Raw genomic sequence first — 25,273 nt, 5'->3', positions numbered from 1 at the left:
TCCTCCTGGACAACTCAGAGCTCGCCTCTTCACCCCCTCAGGAAAAAAAAAAAAAAAAAAAAAAGAAAAGCTAGCATGCTGACTCTTTCCTAAGAAGCTCCTTGCTCTGGGAAAATACAGGCCTTGATGTGTTTGGGAATAAGGCATTTGGTTTCCTAGGGATTCACCTCCAGCTGGGCTTCTGGGTGCATGTGCTGCTCTTGGGTCAGGCCTGCCATCACAGTCTCTGTTTTTGGAGAGGTCACCCTGATCCAGAAGAAGGTAGCTAGAGGGAAAAGAGATCCACCCAAGGAAGGGAGGTAGGGTCAGAGGTTCTAACCTTTGTCACTGATTTGCGATGTGACCCATAGGAATCACTTCACTTCCCTCAGCCACAGTCGCTCCATCTTTCACAAGATGTGGATATGTGCAAATAGCCCTTTCTGCCTACTTTACAGGGTGTGCAGATCGAAAGAGGGAATATAAATAGAAGGGCTTTGAGGAGTAGTTTCTTAACAGCAAAAGGTCTAGAAACAACCCAAATGTCCAACAGAGAGAAAAGGCTAGTTTAGGGCTTACTAACTCTTCATTCAACAAATTTTTGTGGAGCCCACATGCCAGGTAATGTGCTAGGTGGAGCTGGTTACAGAAATGGATAAGTCCCTGCCCACCAGGAGCTCATGGTCCAGTGGGGGAGAAAGATACATAAGCACAGAATACTAACACTACTACTAAGAATTGATTGAGCATCAGCTCTGAGCTAGACACACACCTTATTCAACAACCCTGGGCAATACCCTATGAGACAGGTCTTATTTTCTCTATTTATAGATGAGAAAATTAAAACTGAAAAAGGTTAAGTGATTTGCCAAATGTCACAGAGCTGGACATCGGCAGAGAAGTAGTCACACTCATACACCTGTGTCACACCCCCATGCTCTGTTCCCTTGGTAATGCAATATTCGTGGCAAAGCGATATAATCAGTTACTATGTTCATATATGTAAATGTGCATGCAGGCACACACACTGTTACATAAAAAACAGAACATGGGGCTTCCCTGGTGGCGCAGTGGTTGAGAGTCTGCCTGCCGATGCAGGGGACGTGGGTTCGTGCCCCGGTCTGGGAAGATCCCACATGCCGCGGAGCGGCTGGGCCCGTGAGCCATGGCCGTTGAGCCTGCGCGTCCGGAGCCCGTGTTCCGCAACGGGAGAGGCCACAACAGTGAGAGGCCCACATGCCGCAAAAAAAAAAAAAAAAAAAACGAGAACATGAAAGTGTTCTTTCTTGTCTTACAGGAAACTTGTCTTACCACATGTCTTACAGGAACATGTCTTACAGGATCCCAGTTCCCCAACCGGCGATCAAACCTGTGCCCCCTGCAGTGGAAGCATGGAGTCCTAACCATGGATCGCCAGAGAATTCCCCAAAGTATTCTTATAAACTGATCATAACTGTATAGAAATAGCTTTAGGAACACTGATAAAAATCGGGAAAAAAACTGGAGAAATGGAAATACTTCAATGTTTATTTTCCCCAGGGAAATAGTTAAAAGCAGAGGGTGGTAGACGAATGCCAGGTGTTGCTAGTCTCAGCATTATTATACCCAAGATATTGATCAGTTCTCCAGCTGCCTTAAAGTTGGAACAGGAAGGTGTGAGCTAGAGAAGCAGGACGATGTAGAAACGGATACCAGCAGGTTAGAAGTTCCTGGAATGGCCTGGCAAGGTGCAAAAGGTGGTGCTGAGTAATACAGTCTCAGGAGGCAGTGTCCTGGGTTCAAGTCCCAACTCTGTCCCCTATTAGCTGGGTGACTTTCAGCAAGTTACTTAAGCACTCTGACCAGTTTCTTCATCTAAGAACTGAGAACAGCTGTATTATCCATCTCTGGGGGATTGTCATGAGGAATTTATTAGGCAGTGGTGGCACATTGTAAGTACTCAGTAGATGCTAGCTGTGGTCTTCCTTCTTATCATCATCGTCTTCATCCCAGGCATCTCCTGAAATCTCCACCTACCCTGTGCCGCCTTCCTCTGTGCTGGTGCCACCCAGTGAGACCTGCAGGGGGCACTCCTGGTACACTGCCCTCCTCTCCCAGCCCTCTCGCCTGTGTTTCTTGTTCCAAGTGGAAATATCGAGTTTTCAGCCTGAGATTGGCATCAGGAGGGCTGTTAAAGCCCCAGTCAACATCCCCGTCTCCTGGGCCTGGCCCTGTCACCTGAGCCTTGGGACTGCTAGCCTGCCCTTCTCTGTCCTGCCAAGCAGCTGCTCACGTTGGTTCCACTGTGCCAGGAGCTCAGAGAGAAGAAACCAAACTCCTGGGCAAGAACGTATTTGCATAGAACTGGCCCCATTTCCTGGAGGGGGAAATCACAGGGCTGGCAGGGTCCTCCGGAAGATGTATCAGCCAGCCCCCTGCCTCAGTGCAGGCTGCCTTGAGCATGGCCTTCCTGACAAAGGAGAACACCACCCCCTCCCCTGCTTTATGGATCCGGCAGGTCCTGGACTTTACCTGGTATCTAACCTCAATTCTTTGTTTATCATTGAACTTGAACAGAGTGAGGGAAAAAAATGTTTTCTTAGGTACCAGGATACAGAAAAATAAGCAGGATCCTAGCTTTCAGGTATTATGAGGTAAAGAAAGCAACTTTACAAGGAGCCAATTAAATATGTCAGTACAGTTGTGACGATGGGAGATTGGGTTTGGAACTGGAGAATGTTGAGGGCAGGAGGGGCACAGCTGGGGCCACATTGCTGGTCTATAAAGAAACTTGGTACAAAATAGAAAAAAGGAACCCCCTCTGGGCAGATGCACTCCTTACGGCATGTAGCAAGTGGTACTTCGGCGTAAAAAAATAAAAGGGGAATCCCTCCAGTAGACACGGCTCCAAGCCATGATGCAAGGAATGGCCAACTGAATGTGGTTCAGTCCTCAGTTTGCCCCCTCAGTGGGTGCCTTTATGCAGTGCACAAACTGTACAACTGTATGTGGCAGCCTTGGGCTCAACCAATCTGGGAAGATTTCCTTGAGCAATATCATGAGACTTCTTAGGTAAAAGGTTGGAGGTGGGAGAGGAAGCGTGATGGGGAATACAGGAGATGGCTGAGGATATGAACTTAATGGAGTAGGGAGGCTAATCAGATAGATTATAACACTTTCTATAAATTCAAGGGAGATGGGGCCCTAGAAAACTCAGAGCAGAGGGAGCATAGGTTTGCAGGAGTGAAATGTGGCTGGATATTAGAGTGAAATGGGGAGAAGCAGAGCACAGATCCAGGACACATGCAGCCCCACTGGGCTCCTGAGGCTGAGGGCTTTGCTGGTCTTCTGGCTGAGTTCAGGACAGCAGGAGGATCAGAACCTTCTCATACACAGGTCTATCTTGCTTTATAGGACTGGAGGAAGTAGACCAGGATTTAAAAGTCATGGACTTTAGAGGCAGTCCAGAATTAATCCTCACTTTACAGGTAAGGGATGGGTCCCAAGCACTTTACAGACAAGGATGGGTCCCAAGTAATTTACAGGTCAGGGATGGGCCCCAAGAGCATAGACAGAACTAAGACCCAGGCCTCCTGGCTCCTGGTCCCTGGTTGTTTCTTTATTCCCTGTTGCCTCCCTCCTACCACAGTATATTGGGTGTTTTAATAGAATTTCTCTCCATTGGACCCAATTAGAAAGGTACTAGAGAAACCACCTAGTTAAAGAAATTCTGGATAGAACCCTTTGGTATTGTGATTAAACATCCCCTAACTTATGTCTTATAAATGTGAGTTCTTGTAAATCGCATTTACTGAAAGGAGGTGGTATACCTAAATAATGATGCATTCATGACTTGGTAGGGGGGTGTAGCTCAGTCCCTCTCTTGGATTTCTCCTCTGTGGTCTGGATGATCCAGCTATTAGGTGCCCTACTACTAATGGAAATTGTTCAGCCTTGTGGGGCCCAAACACTAAAATGCCCCTTGGAATCCTGTGGTGGGCGTTGTCAGTATCTCTATTTCCAGCCGATCCCTCTGACTGTGATATGGTGCCTATTCTGAGCCTCCTCATGCCTCCTGACCCAAAGCTTCCCTCATCCCTTCCGTCCGCACTGGCTTTTCCCAGCAGAAGCCCCTCATACTGCTGCCCACTTGTGGATTTTCCTTCCCAAACAAGTTACTCACCCCTCCTGTCCTCTGTGCTCTGAAGGAGCCCCTGCCCTATTACGAATGAGGTAAAAGAAGAGATGAGGCCAAAGTTGGGAGGAGTGAGTTAGAGAGGAGCAACTGAGAATAAGAAAGACAGAACTTGTGGGCTTCCCTGGTGGCGCAATGGTTGAGGGTCCGCCTGCCGATGCAGGGGACACGGGTTCGTGCCCCGGTCCGGGAAGATCCCACATGCCGCGGAGCGGCTGGGCCCGTGAGCCATGGCCGCTGAGCCTGCGCGTCCGGAGCCTGTGCTCCGCAAAGGGAGAGGCCACAACAGTGAGAGGCCCGCGTACCGCTAAAAAAAAAAAAAAAAAAAGACAGAACTTGCTAAAGTGAGGAAACAGAGGGGTGTCCTTAAAAAAAGATGGTTCCCCTAACTGCCATTTTGTGTGGGAACACTGGACATCGCAACCCTGGCAAATTTTTCATACCAATGTGTGCTCATATTGACAAGTTTATGTTTCAACCATGCAAAATCACTCTAGTATTACCTCGAGACAAGCTTTGGAGTTCAACGTACGTGGATTCAAATTCCAAATCTAATACTTTCTAGCTATGTTACCATAGGCGAGCTGCTGAAACTCTCTGAACCACAGTTTCTCCATCTCAAGTAATATGTATATCTTGCATAGTCAACACTCACAAATATGAATTTCCTATGCCGTTTATTATTGATTCCCTATTGGGCTCCTAGTGACAGTCCTAGGACTTCTTTCTTTTGTAAAAAGACTTAGAAATTAAAAACTGACATTTGATATGTACAAAGGAATGTATACATGATGGATATCTGTGTGTATGCTATAAAACATAATTTAAGAACAAAAACTCAATTTAAATCACTCTTGTAAAATTAGAAACTTACAGTGCCGTTCAAGCTATCTGTGTCTTTTTCCACAACCTCTGCACACCTGCTGTCCTGGAACTTCTAAATGCTTTCTAATTGCTCAGTCCCACCGCCACCCTGAGTTTCAGTAAATGACTTTTCTGAACTACAGAAAAGTGAAAACCATTTGGAAGGAACTTCTGCAGAGACTTCTTCACCACCAGGTATCACTTTCTGCTCCTGCCCTTTGATTCTTTCTTCCCTCCTCTCTCAGAGGAGTACTCCAAATGTCGAGCTGAGGAGTGTGGACTGTGACCTGCAAGCAAGGGCCACCAGTTTGGGGTTTTGATCCACAGGCACAGGGACTGACATTGTGAATACAGGTTACCTCTTCCTTTGAGACTAGAGAGAAGGGTGAAGGGTGGGTCAAGGTCCTGGGCTGCTAGTGACCTTCCTGATCCTAATAGTAGGCATGAAATGAGAAAGGATATCCTAGAGAGATAGAACAAAGGGAGACTTGACAGAATTTGGTGGTTTTGTTGACATGTCAATGGATGGAAGATAGGGTAAGGGTGAAGAGTGAAGATGATTTTTAGCTTTTTAATCTGATCAACTGGGAGGAACACAGAAGTAAGGAAGGGAGTCATGAGAACTCCCAGCCTTGAGGAGGAAGAGGATGAGTTCAGTTTGGGGCCTGTCCAGTTGGAGTGGAAATCCCCTGCCAGCCACTGGAACTGTGGAGGTAATGCTCTAAAGAGAGCCTAAGGCTGAAGGTAGAGATTTGGGTATAACTCAGGAACGATAGTTGGAGCCATGTAAGTGACGAAAGGTCCAGGAGCATGACATGGAAAGAGAACATAAGACTGAAACTTGGGTATTGGAGGAGGAAACAGCAGTATGTTGGGGTGTGTAGGGGCAGTGGAAGAAGATGAGGCTGGAATGGCACCAGGTCCAGGTCAAAAGAGGCCTTCTGTTCCATGGTTAGGAATTTGGACTTTACTTATAGACAATGGGCAGTCTATGGAAAGCTTAAATCGGGAAGTGACACAGTCAGATTGGTGTTTCAGAGAGATTGGTGTTTCTTCTTAAATGAAGGATTTCATGATCTGACAGATTATTAGAATGGAGAAAGACTAGAGGTAGGCATTAGAAGGCTGCTGTAGTAATCCTGGTGAGAGGTGATGGGGTCCTGGACCACTGGCATGATGATGTGATAGAGAGGAAGGGAGTGGGATTTATGTGATTTAGAAAGTATATGCATTGATTAGATAAGGGAGATGGGGTGAGGAAGAATGAAGTCTAGGATTGCTGCCATGTTTCCTCTTGAGTCAAACCATTTTGTTCACCTGCAGATTATTATTATTATCGTTTTTTTCTTTTGCAGTACGCAGGCCTCTCACTGCTGCGGCCTCTCCCGTTGCGGAGCACAGGCTCTGGATGCACAGGCTCAGCAGCCATGGCTCACGGGCCCAGCCACTCCGCGGCATGTGGGATCTTCCCGGACCGGGGCACGAACCCGTGTCCCCTGCATTGGCAGGCAGACTCTCAACCACTGCGCCACCAGGAAAGCCCTCCCCTGCAGATTAGTGTTCCTAAAATTCTGCCCTACCTTTGTCTCCCCTGTGCTCAAGAAAACTTCATTTACTCTCCATTGCCTTCAGAGCTGACCATGAATGGGCACAGCTCTATATTTACTCCAGGTCTTCTCCCACCACAAATGCTACGCTTATCTTCAGCCCATTGCCCCCCACCCCCGCCATGGGGGCTATTTGAAATGGACATTTACCCATCATAGGGCGTTTAGAGGCTGAACTGAACTAAAATGTCAAGTGCCTTTCCTCTTTTTCCCCCCACTATGTATATCAACTCAATATGGTAATACTGGTTACTGATTAGTAGTTAAATACCTACGATGAGCAAAAATGGGGAAATAAGTGTTTTCTTCCGTAATACATGCCAAGAGTGGGAGATTGTGGATAAAAACCTCTCAAAACATGGATTCAGATAATGAAAGAAGTCCTTCGTGATGAAAAGGTTGAGAACCACCACTCCGTATTCTGGTCCAGTGGACCATTTTGCTGCTGTTTCCCAAGCAGACTTGTATTTTTCCTGTCCTCCCAGGACTTTGTGAGTGCAGTTACCTCTGCCTTAAAAGCCCTCCCCACCGTCTCCCCGTACCTGAATCCTCTGCATTCTTTAGGGGCCTTATCGGATGGATGTCACGTCTGTCCTCCCACATCTGCAGGACCCCCTAAGTAGAGTGATCTTTCCCTTTCTGCTGCCTCCAGCACCTCCTGGGCACTTGGGCTGCGTGTTCTGCCCTCTCTCAGACCAAGCCACTGCAAGTGGGAATGATGTCTGCGCATTTCGCATCCAGGACCTCACCCAGCACTTAGAAAATGGCAAACAGCACGGAAATGGTGCTGAAGGATATTACCCCGTAGTCCCCGGAGCCCGCCCCTTCGGCGCTGCTTGCCGGGCCACTGGGCCGGTCCTGAATTCATTTCCACCTCATTAGCTCGGCCCCAGGTCCGCCCCCGCCTGCTCCCGCTCTCGTTCCCCATCCCTGACACGACAGCCTCCTTTCTCTTCCTTCTCTCTTCCCCTGTCATCTTGCCAGCTCGGCTTCTATCGCTTCGCCTATCGTCTCTCTATCTATTTCTCCCTGAGTCTGTCTGGGTCTCTGTCTTTGGGTGTTGCTCTCTGTCCTGCTCCTCCAGCTGTCTGGGGCTCTGCTTCGTAGCTCCTACGCCCCACCCCCTGCCCAGTCCCCTCCAATCCCGGCAGCTCGGGCCTGGCGCTCCACATTCCCATTGGCCTGTCCGGAGCCCCCCGCCCCCGCCCGCCCGGCCCCTCCAGGTCCCTCAGTTCACGCAAAGTTTGGCTCTGCGCTGCGGAGGGAGGGGGCGGCCCGGCCCGGCCCAGCTCTGCCCCCGGCCGGCCCGACCCCGGCCCCGGCCCCAGGACCAGCCCTTATCTGATCCCAGCTCCGGGTTTAAGAGTCCTGGCCCTGCCCGTCGCACAGCTCCGTTCCTCACGCCTGCCCGCCCCGTCTGTCCGTCTGTCCCGCTGCCCATCCGAGGGGCCACTCCACCCCGGACCCAAGGTAAGACCCTGGCCCTGATGAAGGAGTGCTGCCGCCGCAGCCGGGGTCCTGTCCACCTCACTCTCCAGAGATACCGGGCCCCCCAGCCCCTAGGTCCCTACCCTGACTGGCCTCAGTGGTACAGTCCTATTCCCCAGCCTCCCACCTTGGGCGGCCCCAAACGGAGCCTTATAGGAAGGGCTCACCAAGAAGGAAACTTTCCCAAACTGGTCACCTCAGCACTTTCAGCTAAGAAAGGGGCTTTCCTAATGCTCCTTCCTATTGGGCAGACCTGCAGTTGCATCACAGCCCTCCAACTAAATACAGTGACCACCACATATAACCATGCACCCTCACAGGCACTGCAGACAGTGCCCCCTCTTCCCGGGATCATCAGGTTACTCCCACTCCCATGCCCAGCCCCTTTTCCCCCTCCCCATGCTGTGACAGTCACATAGTGACACCCACTGATCACTAGTTCACACAGGGGGAGAAAACACCTACAGCTCAGGTTAGGGAGATGTAGTAGCCTGGGGTGACTGGGACCCCTGCCCGCCCAGTTTCTTCCCTTCATTCCAACTTGCCTCCCACTTCAAGACACCTCTCCCCATTACAACCCTCCTCCCCTCGCCACAGCTGTTTCACACTGAGATCACCTGGAGGAGAGCAGCAGGGCCACCTCTGCTAGAGTAAGAAGGGCAGATTGGGTTCCATAACATCCACCCTCCAGGTGAGATGCCCCTTCCCCATCCCATCCCTTCTCCCCATCAGGAACTAACCAAGGGCACCTGCATTAGAAAAGAGACAGGTTGGAACTTCCTGATTTGAGGGAGAAGAGTTGAGCCCCAGGATGCATGGAAGGACAAAACTGGGGACAAGTGGGAGCAGGACCTCTTGTATCTTGAGATCTCATGCTTGTTAATGAAGGGCTCCAGGCAGAGTGAGGCAGATGGGGAAGTGGGGGTGGTGAAGAAGCCAGTACAGATTTGGACCCCAAAGGAAGCCTAGGCTTAAAGCCTGATTCTGTTGCTTATCGATACACATTCTGGCCAAAGATTTCTGGCCCGTCTGCCTTGGCCACGATGCTTGAATTTTTTTTCCTCACCAGGACTGCTTTAGGCATTTCTGGGTGGGAGGGAGATGATGATGGGAGACTTGGTACCCTTCTGTGAGGAGTGACACTTCTTTAGGCGTGACGAGGGCCTGGAGTGGGTATCAGGAAACCAGTCTGAGAAGGGACCAGAAGCTACCACTGAATTCCATTCAGTTTCATCTTGAAACGCTGTTCCTAATCTCCAAGGATTTCTGTTCTGTTACGTGTTCTTGGCATGATGGTGGGCACCATCCTGTGCAGGGCTTGTTAATTCCTCATGGTATAGGCTGGGTACGGGGGACCAAGTGTAGAAGCAACCAAGTGTCCTGGCTTATAGCTGGTTCTTCAGGGAGGAGGAAACGAGGGAGGAGGGGGAGGGAAGGCATCATGCCAGGGAGAGGGGCCAGGCCAGGTCTGCAGAGGCAATAGGCATGGCCCAGGCAGTGCCAACTCCTCTTCCCCGCCCTCCAGTCCTTTGGTGGTGGTGGCGAGGGAGGGAGAGAGGGGGTGTTGGGGGGTGATCTGGGCCAGTCCAGCCTCCCAAAGCCCTTGCCAACCTGGGTCCTGAAAGAAGCTGCTGTTTTCTGAGCCATCCCCCCGCCCCCCACCCCGAGCTGAGCAGCCAACTTGTCTCAGTGAATATCAAATGGCAACGACTCCACTAAGTGGAGAGGGCTGGCGGGGGCAGGGTTAGGGTCCCAATCCTTCTGTGGTTCTAATGCAGAATCCCACTGCTGCCCCCTACCCTGAGGGAAAAAAAATCTGTCTGCCCAACATCTGCCCTACATGCGGTCTGTGGACACATACGTTTGCGTGGGAGGGTTAGTTGTCCGACTCCTGGCATCCCTCACCTCCTCCCTGTGCCCCACTGAACGGCGCCCCATCCCCACACTTGCACCTCCTCTGTGCACGAGCTCGTTTATAACTCCAACCTGGTTGGCTTGGGCTAGAAGGGAAGGGCGTGGCAGAAGACCCAGGGGCTTCGGTCCCTGGTCCTCCCTAGGGACCAGAGAGGCTGGGACACTTGGATCTGAGTGGGCTTAGATCAAGTCCTCTGGGGTCATGCCTGGATTGATGGAATAAGGGGTTTAAGGGCTCTGGGGGGCAGGGGTTGAGTCATGCAGAAAGACCCACTTCTACAAAGGAGAAAAGACCCCCTGCATCTTTTAGCAAAATGCTTGGTTTCTGCACACAAGATGGAAGATAGGCCGAACCTCCTGGCATCAGTGGGGAGGGAAAGAGATGTTGGGCAATGGAGCCCCTCAACTTTCCTGCCAAGGGTTATTTAGGACGGAAGGAAAAAAGCTCCAGTCTCCCTCCCCTCCCCGGCCTAGATTCTTCTCTTGCCTGACTGGTCAGTGCTACTGTCCGGGTTAATGCCAAACTGTCCAGGATGGTGGTGAGGCCCTGGAAGGGGCAGAGAGAAGGGATAGTCCAAGCCACACTGCTAAGATGAAACTGCAGAAAGATTAGAGAGATGGGAGATCTGGAATCCAAGTGTTTTAGCACCCAGTGAAGGCTGGTTGGCAGGGGAGGCTCTTGGGAATCAGAGCTTTCTGAGTTTACCGCATCACCCTGTCTCTTCCACAGGCTGCGTTCAATGCTTTTCTCCCTTCATCCAAGTTTAATATACGTGTTGCCACCATTTTCATGGAGACAGTGCATCTGAGTGGCCCCTCTTCATCCCCTCCCCACATCAGAAGCTTGAAAGGGCACAGAGAAAGGGATTATGGGAAAAACTCTCCCGTGGGTGTCTGCCAGCTGGGAGCTGGATTTGAGGTGGGGGAGAAGGGAGGGGCTGGCTCTGGAATTCAGGAGAGAAGCGAAAACTGAACTGGGTGGCCTGGAGAAAGAGGCTGGAGAAGCATGGGCTTCAGAGGACTGAATTAGCACTTCAGGCCCCTAAAAAGGTGTAGCATAGAAGGAGTGGATATGGCCATTCTGCTCTCCTTCCAATGGCAGAAGACCTGGGGAAAGGATTGGGGCTGCAGCTTGAAGGACTTAGGCTAGATTTCAGGAGACAGGTCCATAAAAGGAAAGAGAGCTGAAATGGAGTTTGGGAAGGAGAGGCAGACCACCTTCTGGACCCAAACAAAAACAAACCCACCCCCAACAAAAAAGCCCATCATCGGGGGCTTCCCTGGTGGCGCAGTGGTTGAGAGTCCGCCTGCCGATGCAGGGGACACGGGTTCGTGCCCCGGTCCGGGAAGATCCCACATGCCGCGGAGCGGCTGGGCCCGTGAGCCATGGCCGCTGAGGCTGCGCATCCGGAGCCTGTGCTCCGCAACGGGAGGGGCCCCAGCAGTGAGAGGCTCGTGTACCGCAAAAAAAAAAAAAAAAAAAAAGCCCATCATTAAGGCTTGTGAGGGGGAGCTGTGAAGCTCAGAGAAGCGCATGGATTATTGCAACAGTTGTCAAGAGTCCTCTTCTGGAGGGAAAGTGCGACCCCACAGTGCTGTCTCAGGGCTCCTTTCTGTTGTCTGAGAGGCAGAGGCGTAGTGGTTAAGAGCACAGCCTTGGAGTCAGACTTCCTGGGTTTAAAATCCTGCTTTCACTGCTTAGTAGCTACAAATGTCTCCTCAGCCTTACAATGGGGCTAATTATAGTTGTGTATTAAAAGACTCGATATTTGTAAAGGGCTTTGAGTGGTGCTCAACATGTTAAAAATAAAAAGTGCAGTTGTTGGCTGTTATGGTTCTCCCACCTCTGTGACTCTTTCTTCTCCGTCATCTTGCCTGGCTCCTGGGCCCGCTGCAGCCCTTCTCTGGGGCTTTTCTGAGGTCTGTCCTAGGTCTCTGTCTCTCCGCCCTTCTAGAGTTTGGGAAGGTGGGAGAATTATCAAGTCGTTTAAGATGAGGTTTCTGTCTTCATTCCAACAAGACCCAAGCGTTGCCTGGGTCTCCACGCTCCTGGGCCCTTCTTTCCATGAGTTTTCACCAAGCAGATGTGCCGTCTCCAACTTGGATTCGATCAACGTAACCGAGCTGCTGGGCTTCCCTTAAACAGTCTCTTTCCCCGTCAGAGTGACTTATATCTTCCAGCCGAAGACGCCGGCTTCTCTCTACCCCGACATCTCGCCCCTGTCCCTCCATGGCCCTGCCTCTTCCCTCCCTGCCCACATTTCCCCGACAACTCCCCTCAGGTGTGTGAGTCCGCCTCTTCTCTGCCCCCTGATCAGCCTGTTTGGCCCCCTGTTCAAGGAGGCCAAAGCGGCCTCCTTGATGATCTTCCTAACTTCCACCTTTCTTTCTCCTTGATTCCCTCTTTACTCCACACACAGTTATCCCTGGAACTGTCATCATGAAGCACCAGTTTTATCTTGCCCCTTTGCTACTCAGATGTCTCTGTGGGTTTTCAGATGAAAACTCCCAATCACAGTCTTCAAGCTACTTTATATCAGCCTTTCTCCCATCCCCTCCAGTTCCCCTATCTTCTGGGACCCCCATCGATTCAGACCCCGTTCTGGGGGAGCATATCCCATGGCAATCCCTGAGCCACACCCGTTCCACCCTGGGCCCTCACACAGGCCTACCCCTCCAAGTCCTGCCCCTCCTACAAATCTCCATCCTTCTGTTTCCCTATCTGCTCTGTCATCTTGTACCCCTTCTCCTCAGCATCCTGCCTGTTCCTTGTCCTTCGTGTCTATGAATTTGCCCAGGATGACCTGGGCAGTGGTAATGTTGGAGGGGACATCCTGTCTCCTACCATAACAGGAGCTCCTCTAGGGTGGGGCCTACACCCCTGTCAGATTGTCGACTCCCTGAAGCCAAGGCATCTCTTCCCTCCCCGGACCCCTCTGTTCCCAGGGCACAGACTGTCTACTGACCAGCTTGACTCTAGGTAGGAAACCTTTCTGGTTGCTAATTCTGGGGGAGGACCCTGACGTCAGAGGTTTAGGAGTGTCCTAGACTAGGGTATATGTAAGACTCTATTATCCAACTCTCTAGGGGACCTCCAGAGAAACTCCTCCCCTACTAAACTCCCCATCCTGTGGAGACAGTTTTACCCTAAGATTATAAGCAGCAGATTAAGCGCTGCTGGCCCAAACACAAAAATCCACGTGGGTATCCACAGAACCTTTCTCTCCTCGCCAGGGAGGTCTGCTCCTGCCTGATGCTGGGCTTGTCAGTGGGCGTCTGGAGTGGGAAAGGGGCAGAGGCCAGAGTCCAGTCTGGGCCAGCCCCGTTGTCTGCAGCATACCTCCAGGTGGGAGCCTGCAAGCTGGGAGACATGTGGGCATAGCTCTCAAGTCGGGTTAGGCCTGACCTTTTAGCGTTATATCCTCAGCTCCACCCCCATCCTAGTCCCAACCACAAGACCCGGGCACACACCTTCTTCCCACGTCTAAATCTCCCTGGTTGACCCTCTGTAAAAAAGACATGGGCAATGGCAAGAGGAAAGGGCGAGGATGTCTGAGTCTAGGGCAGTGGTTCTCAAACTTTTTGGTCTCAGGACCCCTTCACATCTCAAAAATGATTGAAGACTGCAAAGAGCTTTTGTTAATGTGGATTACATTGATAGGTTAGAAATGAGAGGAACCTTAAAATATGCATTAATTCATTTAAAAATAACAGCAATAAACCCATTTTGCATGTCAATTTAGATGACTTTTTTTTTTTTTTTTTTTTTTTTTTTTTTTTTTGCGGTACACAGGCCTCTCACTGTTGTGGCCTCTCCCGTTGCGGAGCACAGGCTCCAGACGCGCAGGCTCAGCAGCCATGGCTCACGGGCCCAGCCGCTCCGCGGCATGTGGGACCTTCCCGGACCGGGGCACGAACCCGTGTCCCCTGCATCGGCAGGCGGACTCTCAACCACTGCGCCACCAGGGAAGCCCTAGATGACATATTTTTAATGAAAAAATAGCTATATTTAAAAACAGACAAACAAAAGTTTAGTAAGTGGCATTGTCTCACATTTTCACAAATCTTTTCAATATCTGGCTTAATAGAAGACAGTTGGTGTTTCATATCTGCTTCTGCATTCAATATGTTACAATATCATATTGCAATGTAGCTTCTGGAAAACTCCATTGAACACTCATGAGAGAATGAAAGTGAAAAGAAGCAAATAACATATTAGTATTATTATGAAGATAGGTTTGACCTCATAGAGCCTCTGAAAGGGTCTCAGGAGCCCCCAGGGTCCCTGGACCACAGTTTGAGAATTACTAGTCCAGAGGAACGTCAGAAAATAGTTTGGAAAAGCCCCAGGTGATTTGAACATCCTAAGGTTGATCTCCCTTAGCTGCCCATGGTCTTTTGAATGTTTTCACTAGGGAGGCAGTATGGGGTAGTGGTTAATCATGTGGGTCCTGGGGACAGACTATCTACTTGAGCTTGAATCTCAGTTCTACCACTCACTAGCTGTGTGACTTTGGGCAGATTATTAACATCTCTGTGCTTCAGTTGTCTCGTCTATAAAATGCAGCTTTTAAAAAGTGGCTACTTTTTAGAATTGTTGAGAATTAGATGATGTAACGCTAGAAAAGGGCCTAGCATAGTGCTGGATAATATGAGCTCTTATTAAATACCAGAGCCTTGCCCCTGAATCCAGTGCCCATGGGCCCAGAAGGCAGTGTGATGCAGAAGTGACCTTTCCCAAATTGCAGGTGTGGGCTTCTTGAACCAGAGAGGAAAAGTGACTTGTGTGAGGTCCCAGGAAAAGTTAACAGGGTTGTTGGGCCCTGAGCCCAGGAGTTATAACTCTTAGCCCTACACTTTCCCCACCAGACTTTTTCAGTGGGGGGAAAAAACCCAACCAAGGTCGTGAGAGGAGGGGAGCAGAACTTACCTTTCCCCCAGCAATCCCAAGTGTGCCATCCAGGGCCAATAGCAGTAGAGCAGGAAGCCTTGAGTTGAGGGCGGGTAGCAGGGAGGGACTTCCTGACCTCAACAGCAACTGAAAACGGAGAAAGCAAGCCAGGAGAAGACATTGCTAAGCCCAGAAGGTTTTTCCGTCTTGCCTTGTGGGGAGCAGTTCTGTAAAGTGGCCCCAGCCCTCTCTCCTAAGGGTTCCTGGCCCAGGGCAGAGGAAGTCTGTGATCGGGCAACACTGCTTCTCCTGGGGTGTCCCTTTCCTGCTCACTGCCTGCAGCCCCTTCCTCCTCTCAGTCTCCCAGCACTCCAGGCTCTGGGTCCCTTTCCCGGTGGCTCCTGACCCTGCCCTTAGTGCTGTGGTGCCACGGGCAGTACACGCACCTTGGGAAGGGTGCCAGTGGGGGTGGGGATGAGGCAGATGGGGAGACAGACAAACACACAAGGGGCAGGGGTGGGAGGGGCCAGCCCTGGCTCTTTGGCCTGTCAGCCAAATCCCCCTGAGCTGGGCTGCAGGCACCACCTTGTCAGAAGCCTAAATACCCAAAACCCAAGCACACACCCTGAGCAGAAGCATTCTGGAGGGTCAGATCCCACCAGCAGCCCCCCGAGCCTGAGGAGTCGGGGCGGGCTTATGTTTGAGACCTTGCTGTCTATTGCTCAGTTTTTCCTCTGCCACCCACACAGTTCCCTAGAATAGATGGGAAAACTGAGGCCAAAAGTGGGTGGGCTCAGACTGTCCACGTGCTTCTTTCCAGAGTCCAGCTGGGAGGAAGGGGCCTGGCTTCCCACAGCCCCTCCTCCCCCATCCCTCCCAGTCCCCCCCCCACCCCGGTTTTTTCCATTTGGAAAGCCCTTTCTGGCTGGTGGCAGGTTTGGGGGCCCTGGTCTAGTCTCCCTCCACTGTCTCCTGGACAGTGTCCCCAGGGGAGCCCCCGGGGGCTGAGATCTCTTCAGTCTCAGCCCTGCCCCACCCCCTGCCTCCACCCGCGAGGCCAGCATCCCCCCAGCCCCCGCCCCTGGGCTGTGGGACAGGGAGAGGGCCGAGGGGCTGGCTCTGCATACTAATGTCCTGCCCATTGTCAAAGCCCCTTTGTGCCCCAGAGCTCCATTGAGGCGCCTCCGGGGCGGGCACAATGGGGGCTCTGTCCCCGAGTTCCCCCAAACAGTCACCTGCTTTCAGAGCCTCCCCCCGCTCCCACCCCCACCCGCCCCAGTGTCCGGAGGGCCCAGCGAGCTTGGGGGAGTGGGGCCAGAGCCAGGGGGGATGGGCAGGAGGCGACCCCTCCCCCCCTCCTCCCCGGGCAGGCTGGGGAGATGGGCCCAAGGCCGGGAGAGGCCCCGGCTTACAGGGGGCGGGGGCGGGGCAGTCGCTGGATGGACTTGGAATGCAGGTTCCGTGAGGCCGGCCAAGGGGAAGGGGCACTCAGCCTGCCCACTCCTCGGTTCCACATGCCCAGCCGCCGCGGCCCGTGCCTTCCCGCCTCTCCTCCTCCTCCCACCAGGAGGCTCATATATGCAGAGACACACAGGCACACGGTCTTGCATGCGGCCCCAAACACGGCTCCCGGACGCACGCCGGAGCGGATGTGCCCAGACCCAGCAGGCCGACTCAGGTACACAGACCCGCACCGGCCACTCGCATATGCACCAGCACACCCGCCCTCCATCCCCTCTGCACCCCTTCCGCCAGCCTCCAGCCTCGAGCGGCTCAGCACCAGCGCCCCAGCCCCCGACCACCCCCCACCCCGTGCCCTCGCTGCCCCCTGCTGCTCCAACACAGGTTATAACAAGTTTGCACTTGTTGTGACCTCAAGAATGTGGCCCTGGGGCGGGGAATGTCCCGCTGCTCCAGACCGCACTCGCTTATACGTTAACCACGGACACGGTCTCTGCTGAACCGTGAGCACGCCCGCCCCTCCCCCCCTCCCCCATCCCACAGACCACAGAGAGGTTTGGTGAGCCAGGACCCCAGCCCCAGGGCGGAGCCAAACACACTGAATGGAGTGATGCGCGAATGACCAACCCCAGCCTGCCCCAGCACCGGCCCAGGGCCACCAGCCCTTGCATCTGCCCAGTGCACTCAGGGTCACGGCTTCTCACCACCCTGTGAGGTAGATGGCCTCGTTATCATTTCCCCGTTTTATAGTAGGGCTCTGACAGGTGACATGACATATCCAGGTGGCAAGACTGGGACTCCATTCTAGAATGGAAGTCTCTTGCTGCTGGGTGTTTTTCTGGGTTGTATTTTGCGGGGGAAGGGTCACTATCTGCCTCTTGGCTTCACTCAGATGACCCAACCCATGTGGAATTTTCACAGAATTAGCTTTTGCCCACCTTCTTTGGGAAGAGTGGGGGCATGTTGGGGTTGGAGTGGGGAGAACAATGGGTACAGGGACCTTAAACAGGATTCTGCATCCAGAAACTCAAAAGTTCACCTTGACCCTTGACTGCCTCTAGGCAGTGTGAGCCTACCTCCTTTTGTTTCCTACATTCCCATGGGCCCCATTCCCACTGCTGACGGATCACTGGAGAGAGGAGCCCCATGGCCTTCTTGGCCAGGGTTTGGAGTTTGAGATCTCTGTTGATTATAAGTCCTTCACGACACCTGGCTCTGACCTTCCCTGTTAATATCCTATGTCTGTATAAGGATCTATAGGGCGTGTCTATGCCTCTCCTACTATTCTGGTCTGGGGCATCTTCTGGAAGCCTGGAGCAGGTACCCTAAAAAGGGAAGAAAGAGATAATAATAAAAGATTTAAAAAAAAAAAAAAAAGAGGAAGAGATGGCGAGCTTACCAGGACCAGGACCCCGAGGATTTGAGGGCTGATTGCGTGATGGTGTGCTGGGACCTGGGGTGGTTGATGGGGTCACAGTTGCAGAAACCCCATTAGATGGAGAACTAAGCTGATGTTGGTTTGCTCATCTGCAAATGTTATCGAATGCCGATCTCCATGATGTTTCCCTTACATCAGAATTGCAAAGACCCTTGCAGGACCCTTCTATGCCTTAACCCCACTGCTCACCTAGAATGCTCCCTGGCTGGCTGCCAGATTCTGCTGAGGCTGCATCATCCATCTGTCTTCCATGCAGGAACACTCCTCTCCCAGCCCTTATTCTCTGGTGTATTCTTCTGACTCCAAGTGCCCTTCCAAATGTCCCCTGTTGGAGACAGGCTTCTCTGTGTGAGGGTCAGAGGTTGCTCTTCAAATGTGGAACCTGAGAAGGAAAGGGAGTGGCGAGGGCCCCTGTCGGGGAAGGTGGCTCAATTCCCTGAATATGCATCAGAAGCACAGGGTGCCTATGGGTCTCCATCTCCACCAAGGGTAAAAATAAGAACAAATTCCTTAGGCAGCAACAAGTAAACTTTGACTTAGCAGGAAGCATTTCCTGGGTATAAGGGATTACCAGGCAAAGGGGAAGGATGGGAAGAGGTGGAGGACTCACTCCCCCTGATGAGAAAGAGAGACCCAGATTAGCCGCCGATTGAATAGAGGTTGGGTGGCCTAGGAGACATTTCCAAAGGGGCTCAGAGCCCTTGTGGGCCATGGACTTCCAGCTGTCTCAGATAACTCCCTTGATCATTTCCACAGCCCCTAGCAGAGAACATCATTGAATGTGCCCCTTCCCAATGGGCCCGCTATCTGCTGTTTCTTCTAGCTCTTCTTGTTGTCATATTTCTGGGCCAGCTGCTGTGGGGCAAGGAGATTCCTGAGGCCTGCTGATGGGAGGGGCACACTGGACACCCCTAGGCTGGGGCTTTGGTTGGAGGGGAAGAGCTCAGTGGATAATGCTCCCAGGTTGGCCCTTCAGGACCCCGGGGTTAAGAAAAGATCTTGTAGGAAGAGAGAGCTTGGGATGAAGAAGAAAGCCAAGGTTATTGCTCTGATTCTGGTGCTATGAGCCGGCTGTGTGATTGTGGAAAATTTACTCAACTTTTCTAAACCTTGGCTTCCTCTTCAGTGAAGTGAAGGGGTTGAACAGGATGACCATGTGGGCCTCCCAGCGCCGACATGCCATGATGGTATGGTGGCCAGATGAAAAGTGCAGTTTAAGTGGGCCTGGGTTCAACTTGCAGTCACCTCTTCCTTACTAGTGGTCCTTCTGGACAACTCAGCTAACCTTTCTGAGTCTGGTTTCCACACATTCACATGAAGGCAATGGCATTACCCACCTCCCAGGGAGGATAGGATGACGCGGTACGCGGAAACCCAGCACACGGGCTGAGGTGGGGAAGTCCACAGCCCATGGGGACACAGAGGGGCAGCAACTCACACTGGGGCTGTGGGCGTCTGGAAGGGCTTCTTAGAGAAAGTGACATCTAAGCCGAGGCTTGAAGGAAGGGTAGAGATCGACCAAGTGGAGTGGGGAGGGGAAGAGTGCTTCACGGAAGAGGCCCCATTGTTTGCCGAGAACTGTTGGTAAGAGAAAGCATGGCCCGTTCAAGCACTGGGAGAAACTTAGCGTAGCTGGAGGGCAGAGGCTGTGTGTGAGGGGTGGGTGGAGGACCGAGAATGCTGATGCTGGAGAGGCCAGCTTATTACATACTCTGACCCACCTGTTGTTCTAGGGGCTTGCGAGTTGGGATCCTTCCATTTCCCCTCCATCTTCCTTTTCCTACTTTTCTTTCTCCCAAGCTCAGTCCTCTTGTCTTTGGTCATGTAGGCACCAGGAAGCACTGGGCTTCCCAGGAGGACCTGGTCAGTCCAGGGAGAAACTCTATCCACAGTTGCCCGACTCTGGACCAGTTTGGGGTCCAGGTCTGGAGTTTTCCGCCTCTCTCCTTTCCCACGATGAAAGAGGGATCTGCCTCCTGCAGAAGACTGGATTTCTGGCATTGAGGCTCCGTGCTAAGCATTGCGTACCCACTGTGGGCCTTCCCCCACCTGGCCTCTCCTGGGAGAGAGACACGAGAGTGTTGATGGCAGTGGGCTGAGGGCAGTGTGGAGTGAGAACTGAGGGAAACTAGAGAGAAGACAGCTCTTCAGCCTGGAGTAAAGGCAGATGGAGAGACCGAGTCAGTGCGCGCAGCTGTCTGAAGGTTGACTCTTTAATGGGAAGCTTGGAGGAAGGACTTCCCAAGGATGAAGCAGGTCACATACCAAAAAGGGAGCCTGAGGGAGGGAAAAGAAATGTACAATATCAATGCTATGGGGCTCTTTTAAGCCAAGAAATACTCAGACAAAGCTCTAAACTAGGCACCGAGGAGGTCACAAAGATGAACAAAACACAGGCTAGGAAGCAGTTCAGAAATGATTCTCCTGATTGACAGGAGAATCATTGACAGGAGTGGGTAACTCTCCTGCCTCCCCGCCGCCTACACTGCCTCTCGGACCCTCCACCGACTAGGTCCAAGACCTCCCTCATCACAGCCACACAGCTTCTAAGATCACAGGCGAGAAAGGTATAGAGAAGGGAGCTTCAGCCGGGAGGTAGGTCAGCCTCCCTCTCTTCTCTCAGGTGGGGAGCCCCACTGGTTCCAGGACCCTAAGGAACCGGTCCCATCAGGTTGGCCTCTCTCTGGTTTCTCAGATTCTGGTGGCAGATCTGGTGACAGCTCAGTGGCTCCCTGGCCTCCACCCCAAAAACCTTATCTTCTGGGGCCTGGCCATCCTGGGCTCTTTAAAAAATTAAATTTTTTTTTTTTATCATTTCTTAGTGAGTTATTCTCTTAAGCCTCCATCAGCAGGTGGAATGGAAGACCCCTCCCACCCTGATGCCTTGGGTAACCAAAGCATTTTCCTCCTTCAGTGCCTGCTCTGTCTGGAGGACCCGCACATCAATGCCTTGTTTCCTGAGGTACTCCACAGTTGATGAGGGTACCTTCGAGGCCTCACTCATCCCCTGGCCAATAACAAGGGTCAGCACACCTTTCTCGACAGCTTCCTGCACGTCTGTAGGCTGCACACCAGGAGAACACTCAGTTCTTGTTTCTCTCCAGTCCCAAGCCTGACTTCCCCCTGGCCGCACTTTGCAGGCCTTACAGATTTTAGTAGAGCCTGGTACTTTCATTTGCCCCCTATGAGAGGGAAACAATTTCAGGGGAAGAAGAAACTTAACTGAACTCCAATGCCCTCTCTTTTCAGAGTTGCGATCCCGAACGTCTCCATGTTTTACCCTTCATCCTGGGCTTTGAGCAGCCTGCCAGCTGGCTGGAGCCACCAAGGGGAAGCAGGAGGGCAAGAGGCCAAAGGGCATGATGTAGGAACTGAGTTCTATGTGTCATCCCTCACTAAACACCTTTCCTACCTCTTGGCAGGTTGAATGGGTTTTGGAGGGAGCTTCACCTTGGGAATTATGATGGAATTATAGGGAGGTAGGATGAAGGAGGTGGACTGGAAACCTCCTCCAATTCCAGGGCTGTAGTAAGTCCTACTGCATGAATCACTGTTACCCTGGAGAAAGGACAAATAAGGCAGGAGGTAGCTGGAGCATCATCAAGCCCACATGGGTGTGGAGAGGCAACATGAGTGAAGGTCCACGGGACTTGGAGACAGAGGGTCCGGCTTTGCCATTAAATAAACATCAGCAAGTTACTTTGCCTCTCTGAGCCTTAGTTTCTCTAATTTGGTAGATATTTTTCTTTCATCTGCAAAGTAGGCTAATAATAATATCCTATATTTGCATACAGGCCTTACAGATTTCACATACTTTATTTCCTGTAATCCCAACCAAACAATGGAAGGTTTTATCGCCTCCTTAGGTGAGGAAACTGAGCCCTAGAGAGATGAAGAGATTGACTGAAGTTCCCATAGCAAGTAGATGGCACAGATCTGGATGGCAAACAGTGGGAAAGAAGGATAGATAGGGACCTTTGGCTCTGACCCAGACCTGCCAGGATAACAAATAGGTTTCATTTGTAAGGCTAACTGCATTGGATTGAAAATGGCTCTCTGTATCACCATGCTGAGAAAGATTCTGAGGTTCAGTGAGGGAAAAAGTACTGTGATGAATTAGTGATACCTGTTAAGGGCAGGAGGTGAGGTAAATGACGGCCCAGATGCAACGTGGTTGGCACCCCTAGCCTGGAATCAGACCAGGGATTTCATGTCTAAGTCTTTCCTCTATACTAATCAATTAGGTTAAATTCAAAGGCACCAGCTTGAAAAGAGAACTAAGGTGTAGTCTCTGCCTTCAAAGAGCTCACCATCTCTCAAGGACAGAGGAGTGCTACATCGATGATGTGGCAAAATGTCCCAGGAACGTAGAGAGAGTAATGAGGGCATTTTAGGCAGAGAGACCTGCTTGGTAAAAGCATGGGGCCGTGCACGTGGGGTGCAGACTGCATTTGAAGAGCCAATGATAATTCTATATGGCTAGAAGATGGGGTCCATAGGGAAAAGTACCAAAAGGAGAGGCTGTGGAAATCAAGGTGGCACCAGATGGTGAAGGGTTCTGAATGCTATGTCTAGAAGTTTGGGTTTTACTACAGAAGCTGTGGAACTCCTTGAAGGATTGAAAGCCAGAGCGATGGGATGTAATTGTGTTGTTGAAAGGCACTGTGGCTGCTGAGGGGGTGGAGGTGAGGGAGGCGAGGCTGGGGGTGGGAAGACAGGAGGTCATTGCAGCACTTCAGGTGAAAGAGAACTAGGGCAGCCTCAAAGGAGTTGGAGAGAAGCCCACAAAGGCAGGATTGATAAGACCCAGTGACCCGCTGGATGAGGGGCAAGAGAGAAACCGAGGGCGACTCTAAGGTTTCCAACCTGGGCACTGAATGGATGGTGTTGCTGGGAACAAGAGGGGAAGCACAGGAGAGACTCCCTTCTGAGTAGAGAGGACATCAGTCTGAACACGTTAAAACTGGACTGTCCAGTTAGAGGGAGCCTGTAAGTGTTGGTTGTACAGGGCAGAGGTGAGGGGAATCTGTGGGAGTGGTTGAAACAGCCAAGGAAGGGAGAGCAGAGTGGTTAGAGATGCCAAGGGGAATCCCTGAGAAACACCAACAATTCAGGGCCCGTGGGAGACCACAGCAAGAGAGATGGACCAGACGTAAAGAGACAGGGAGGAGAGAGCCTGGAGGACCATGTCAGAGAGTGATGATGAGACTGCACCCTGTTAGTGCTGACCCCACCAAATGCTCTTGGTACATCTGTGTACTTATCTAATTCTCCCAACACTCTGGTGAGGTAGATATCATTAGGCCCCTTTTTTTGCAGGTAAAGGAAAAGGAAACTCAAAGAGTTTAAGTGATTTTCTCCAAATCCCAAAGCCTAGAAGTGGCAGGGCCACTAAAGAGCTAATCAAGGGCTCCAAAATCAGTGGGTCCCCACCACATCTCAATAAGAACCAAAGGAGAGAGTGTCCAGAACAGACAGGCTGGCCATCAGTCTCACATGACGCAGAGAGACTGCTGGGGTCGAGGACTGAGAAAACGCCCTTGGATTTGATGATTGGAAGGTTAGCTGTGACCTTGGAGAGAGATTCTTGCGGCTCTAACTGCCACCAGCTGGCTGTGCGGATCAAGCGGAATTGCTTCTAATGTGCTTCATATAATGCAGAGTCTGGTAGTCTGAAGGAGGCTGATGCTGTTATTTTTATTGTTATTAAATATTGGTAAATTGGACCACTTGATATTGCTGACGTGGGACCCATTCTTTAAAACTCGTAATTTCATATGGTTCAACCTAACAGTAAAAGGGGGGTGGGCTGGGGTCGGTGGGCAGGAGAAGGCAGGAGAAGGCGAGCCGCCAGGGCAAGGGCAGTCCCATGGGGCTGGGGAGCCCTGCCCCCTGGTGGTGGGGAGGTAATCTTCAGCACCAGGCTGAGGATAGGTGAGGCTTGAAGTTTGCAGGAGTCCCTCTCATCTCCTCCGCTCCCCTCCAGCCATCTGTAGTCTTGCCAGCACCCTCTCCACTAAGTCCAGCTGGGCATGGGGGTGAGCTCTCCCTAGGGGGCTCTGTCTAGAAGAATACTTCTAACCTCTCAACTAGGGTGATCCTCTCAACCAGTATCTTAGGGGATCAGTTGGGTTCTCCCCTATGGAGAATCCAGGAGCCTAGGCCAGGTGGTGACGGATTAAATAGTCAGAGCAGGCTGACACACGAATAAGAGGTCTTCAACAGACCCCTTGGTCATCGCCAGCCCAGCCCCTCTGAAATCTCCCCCAGTATGCTTGGGAACCCTTTCAGTGTCGCAGGTCTTACTGATAACAGTCGAATAACAATGACAACAGAAGTTATTTGTACTAATGCCATTGCTTCCCGCTGTGTCTTAGCACCTGGACTGATTTTTCTGGCTCTTCGGTCAGGGTGAGGAGGGATGGGTTAATATCTCTGAGATGTTCCTCTGGGGTGAGGACCCAGGTGGGGCCAGGCCTGCAGGCTCTTGGGGTGGCTGGAGCTGGGGCTGAGGAGGCAGTGGTGCATCCTTTGTCCTCAGCTGAACTCTGCACAGTGCCAAGCTTTTCTGACAGGACCAGGATGTGCAGCCCTGCGGCCCCACGCCATGGGTAGGCGCAGGCGCTGTGGTGACTCAGAGAGGGAGCGTGCTGGGGGGGCAGGGGGGTGGCTGGAGGGTGAGGAGGCAGGTGCATCAAAGAGGCAGTCCCCATGGGCTGCGTGTGTCAGGAAGTCATCCTCCCTCTCCAGCTGGGGAAAGGGGGGTCCCTGAGGTACCCCACTCTGGGCAGTTCTCTGCAGGAACACTGTTCCCTTCTCGCAGGGGACAGAAGGCACTGCCTGGGGATTGGGGCGGAAGAAGGGGCAGTGGTCCCAATCAGCCCACGCTGACAGGACGGGTGGTGTCTGGACAGAGGCGAACATCTGACATGACCCCATCTCTGTGTTCTTCCCTCTCTTGACCGGAAAACACACAGGGGGGTCAGAAGGGCCAGATGGAGGTCACAGGCTCCCAGGAAACGCTTTGAAGGCTTTTATCCTTTCTTTTGATCAGTCTATGAGAACTTTCCAAACGTTGACACAAGGGAAGAAAAGCCTATTCTTCCTTGGGCCAGGGCCTTGTGTCAGGCCGAGGCTAGAGGATGGGAGGGAAGGGGAAGGAGACTGGAGGGTGAGAGGCAGAGGCAGCAGAGACTCAGCTGGCAAGGCAGGCCCCCGGCACACACACGGCCCTTTTTTCCCCACCTCAAGATTTGTGTGCATCTGGCCCTGTTTCTATTTGTTTGTTTTCTTTGGGGCAGGACAGAAGGGAGATTAATGAACAAAGACATCAAGTTTAAAAAGAACCCCAAACCCGACTCCATTCTTCTCCCAACCTTGAGGGCTTACATAATCCCACAGTGCTTTTCTTCCAGGCCTTCCTTGACACCCGTCTCCTTTCTCCTCTCTTCCCCCCT

General features: G+C 52.0%; 2 protein-coding genes across 2 annotated transcripts in view; one reads left to right on the top strand and one right to left on the bottom strand.

The window, feature by feature from the left end:
* The first annotated feature begins 7,970 nt into the window (after positions 1–7,970).
* The window catches only part of KCNJ10 (potassium inwardly rectifying channel subfamily J member 10), a 28,408-nt gene continuing 11,105 nt past the window's right edge, over positions 7,971–25,273 (top strand). The window contains exon 1 of the mRNA XM_060088325.1: positions 7,971–8,094. The gene's annotated coding sequence lies outside the window, so the exon portion shown is untranslated. The remainder of the gene's footprint in view (positions 8,095–25,273) is intronic.
* Positions 20,662–24,755, bottom strand: LOC132503774 (uncharacterized). The gene is made up of 2 exons (XM_060120567.1): positions 24,421–24,755; positions 20,662–20,998 (listed from the first exon to the last, which is right to left on the bottom strand). Exons 1-2 carry the CDS (start codon positions 24,753–24,755, stop codon positions 20,662–20,664), a joined length of 672 nt encoding a protein of 223 aa, XP_059976550.1.

This window comes from Mesoplodon densirostris, chromosome 2 (genome assembly GCF_025265405.1).
Source record: "Mesoplodon densirostris isolate mMesDen1 chromosome 2, mMesDen1 primary haplotype, whole genome shotgun sequence".
In the NCBI taxonomy this organism is placed as follows: domain Eukaryota; kingdom Metazoa; phylum Chordata; class Mammalia; order Artiodactyla; family Ziphiidae; genus Mesoplodon; species Mesoplodon densirostris.
This window is presented reverse-complemented; position numbering and strand designations above follow the sequence as displayed.

Excerpts from the sequence above, each read along its gene's own strand:
- LOC132503774 (XM_060120567.1), bottom strand. The coding sequence starts at position 24,755 with ATGGGGTCATGTCAGATGTTCGCCTCTGTCCAGACACCACCCGTCCTG. Across the intron at positions 20,999-24,420 it reads CGCCTGCGCCTACCCATGGC|GGGGCAAATGAAAGTACCAG; the intron begins GTGGGGCCGCAG and ends TCCCTCTCATAG.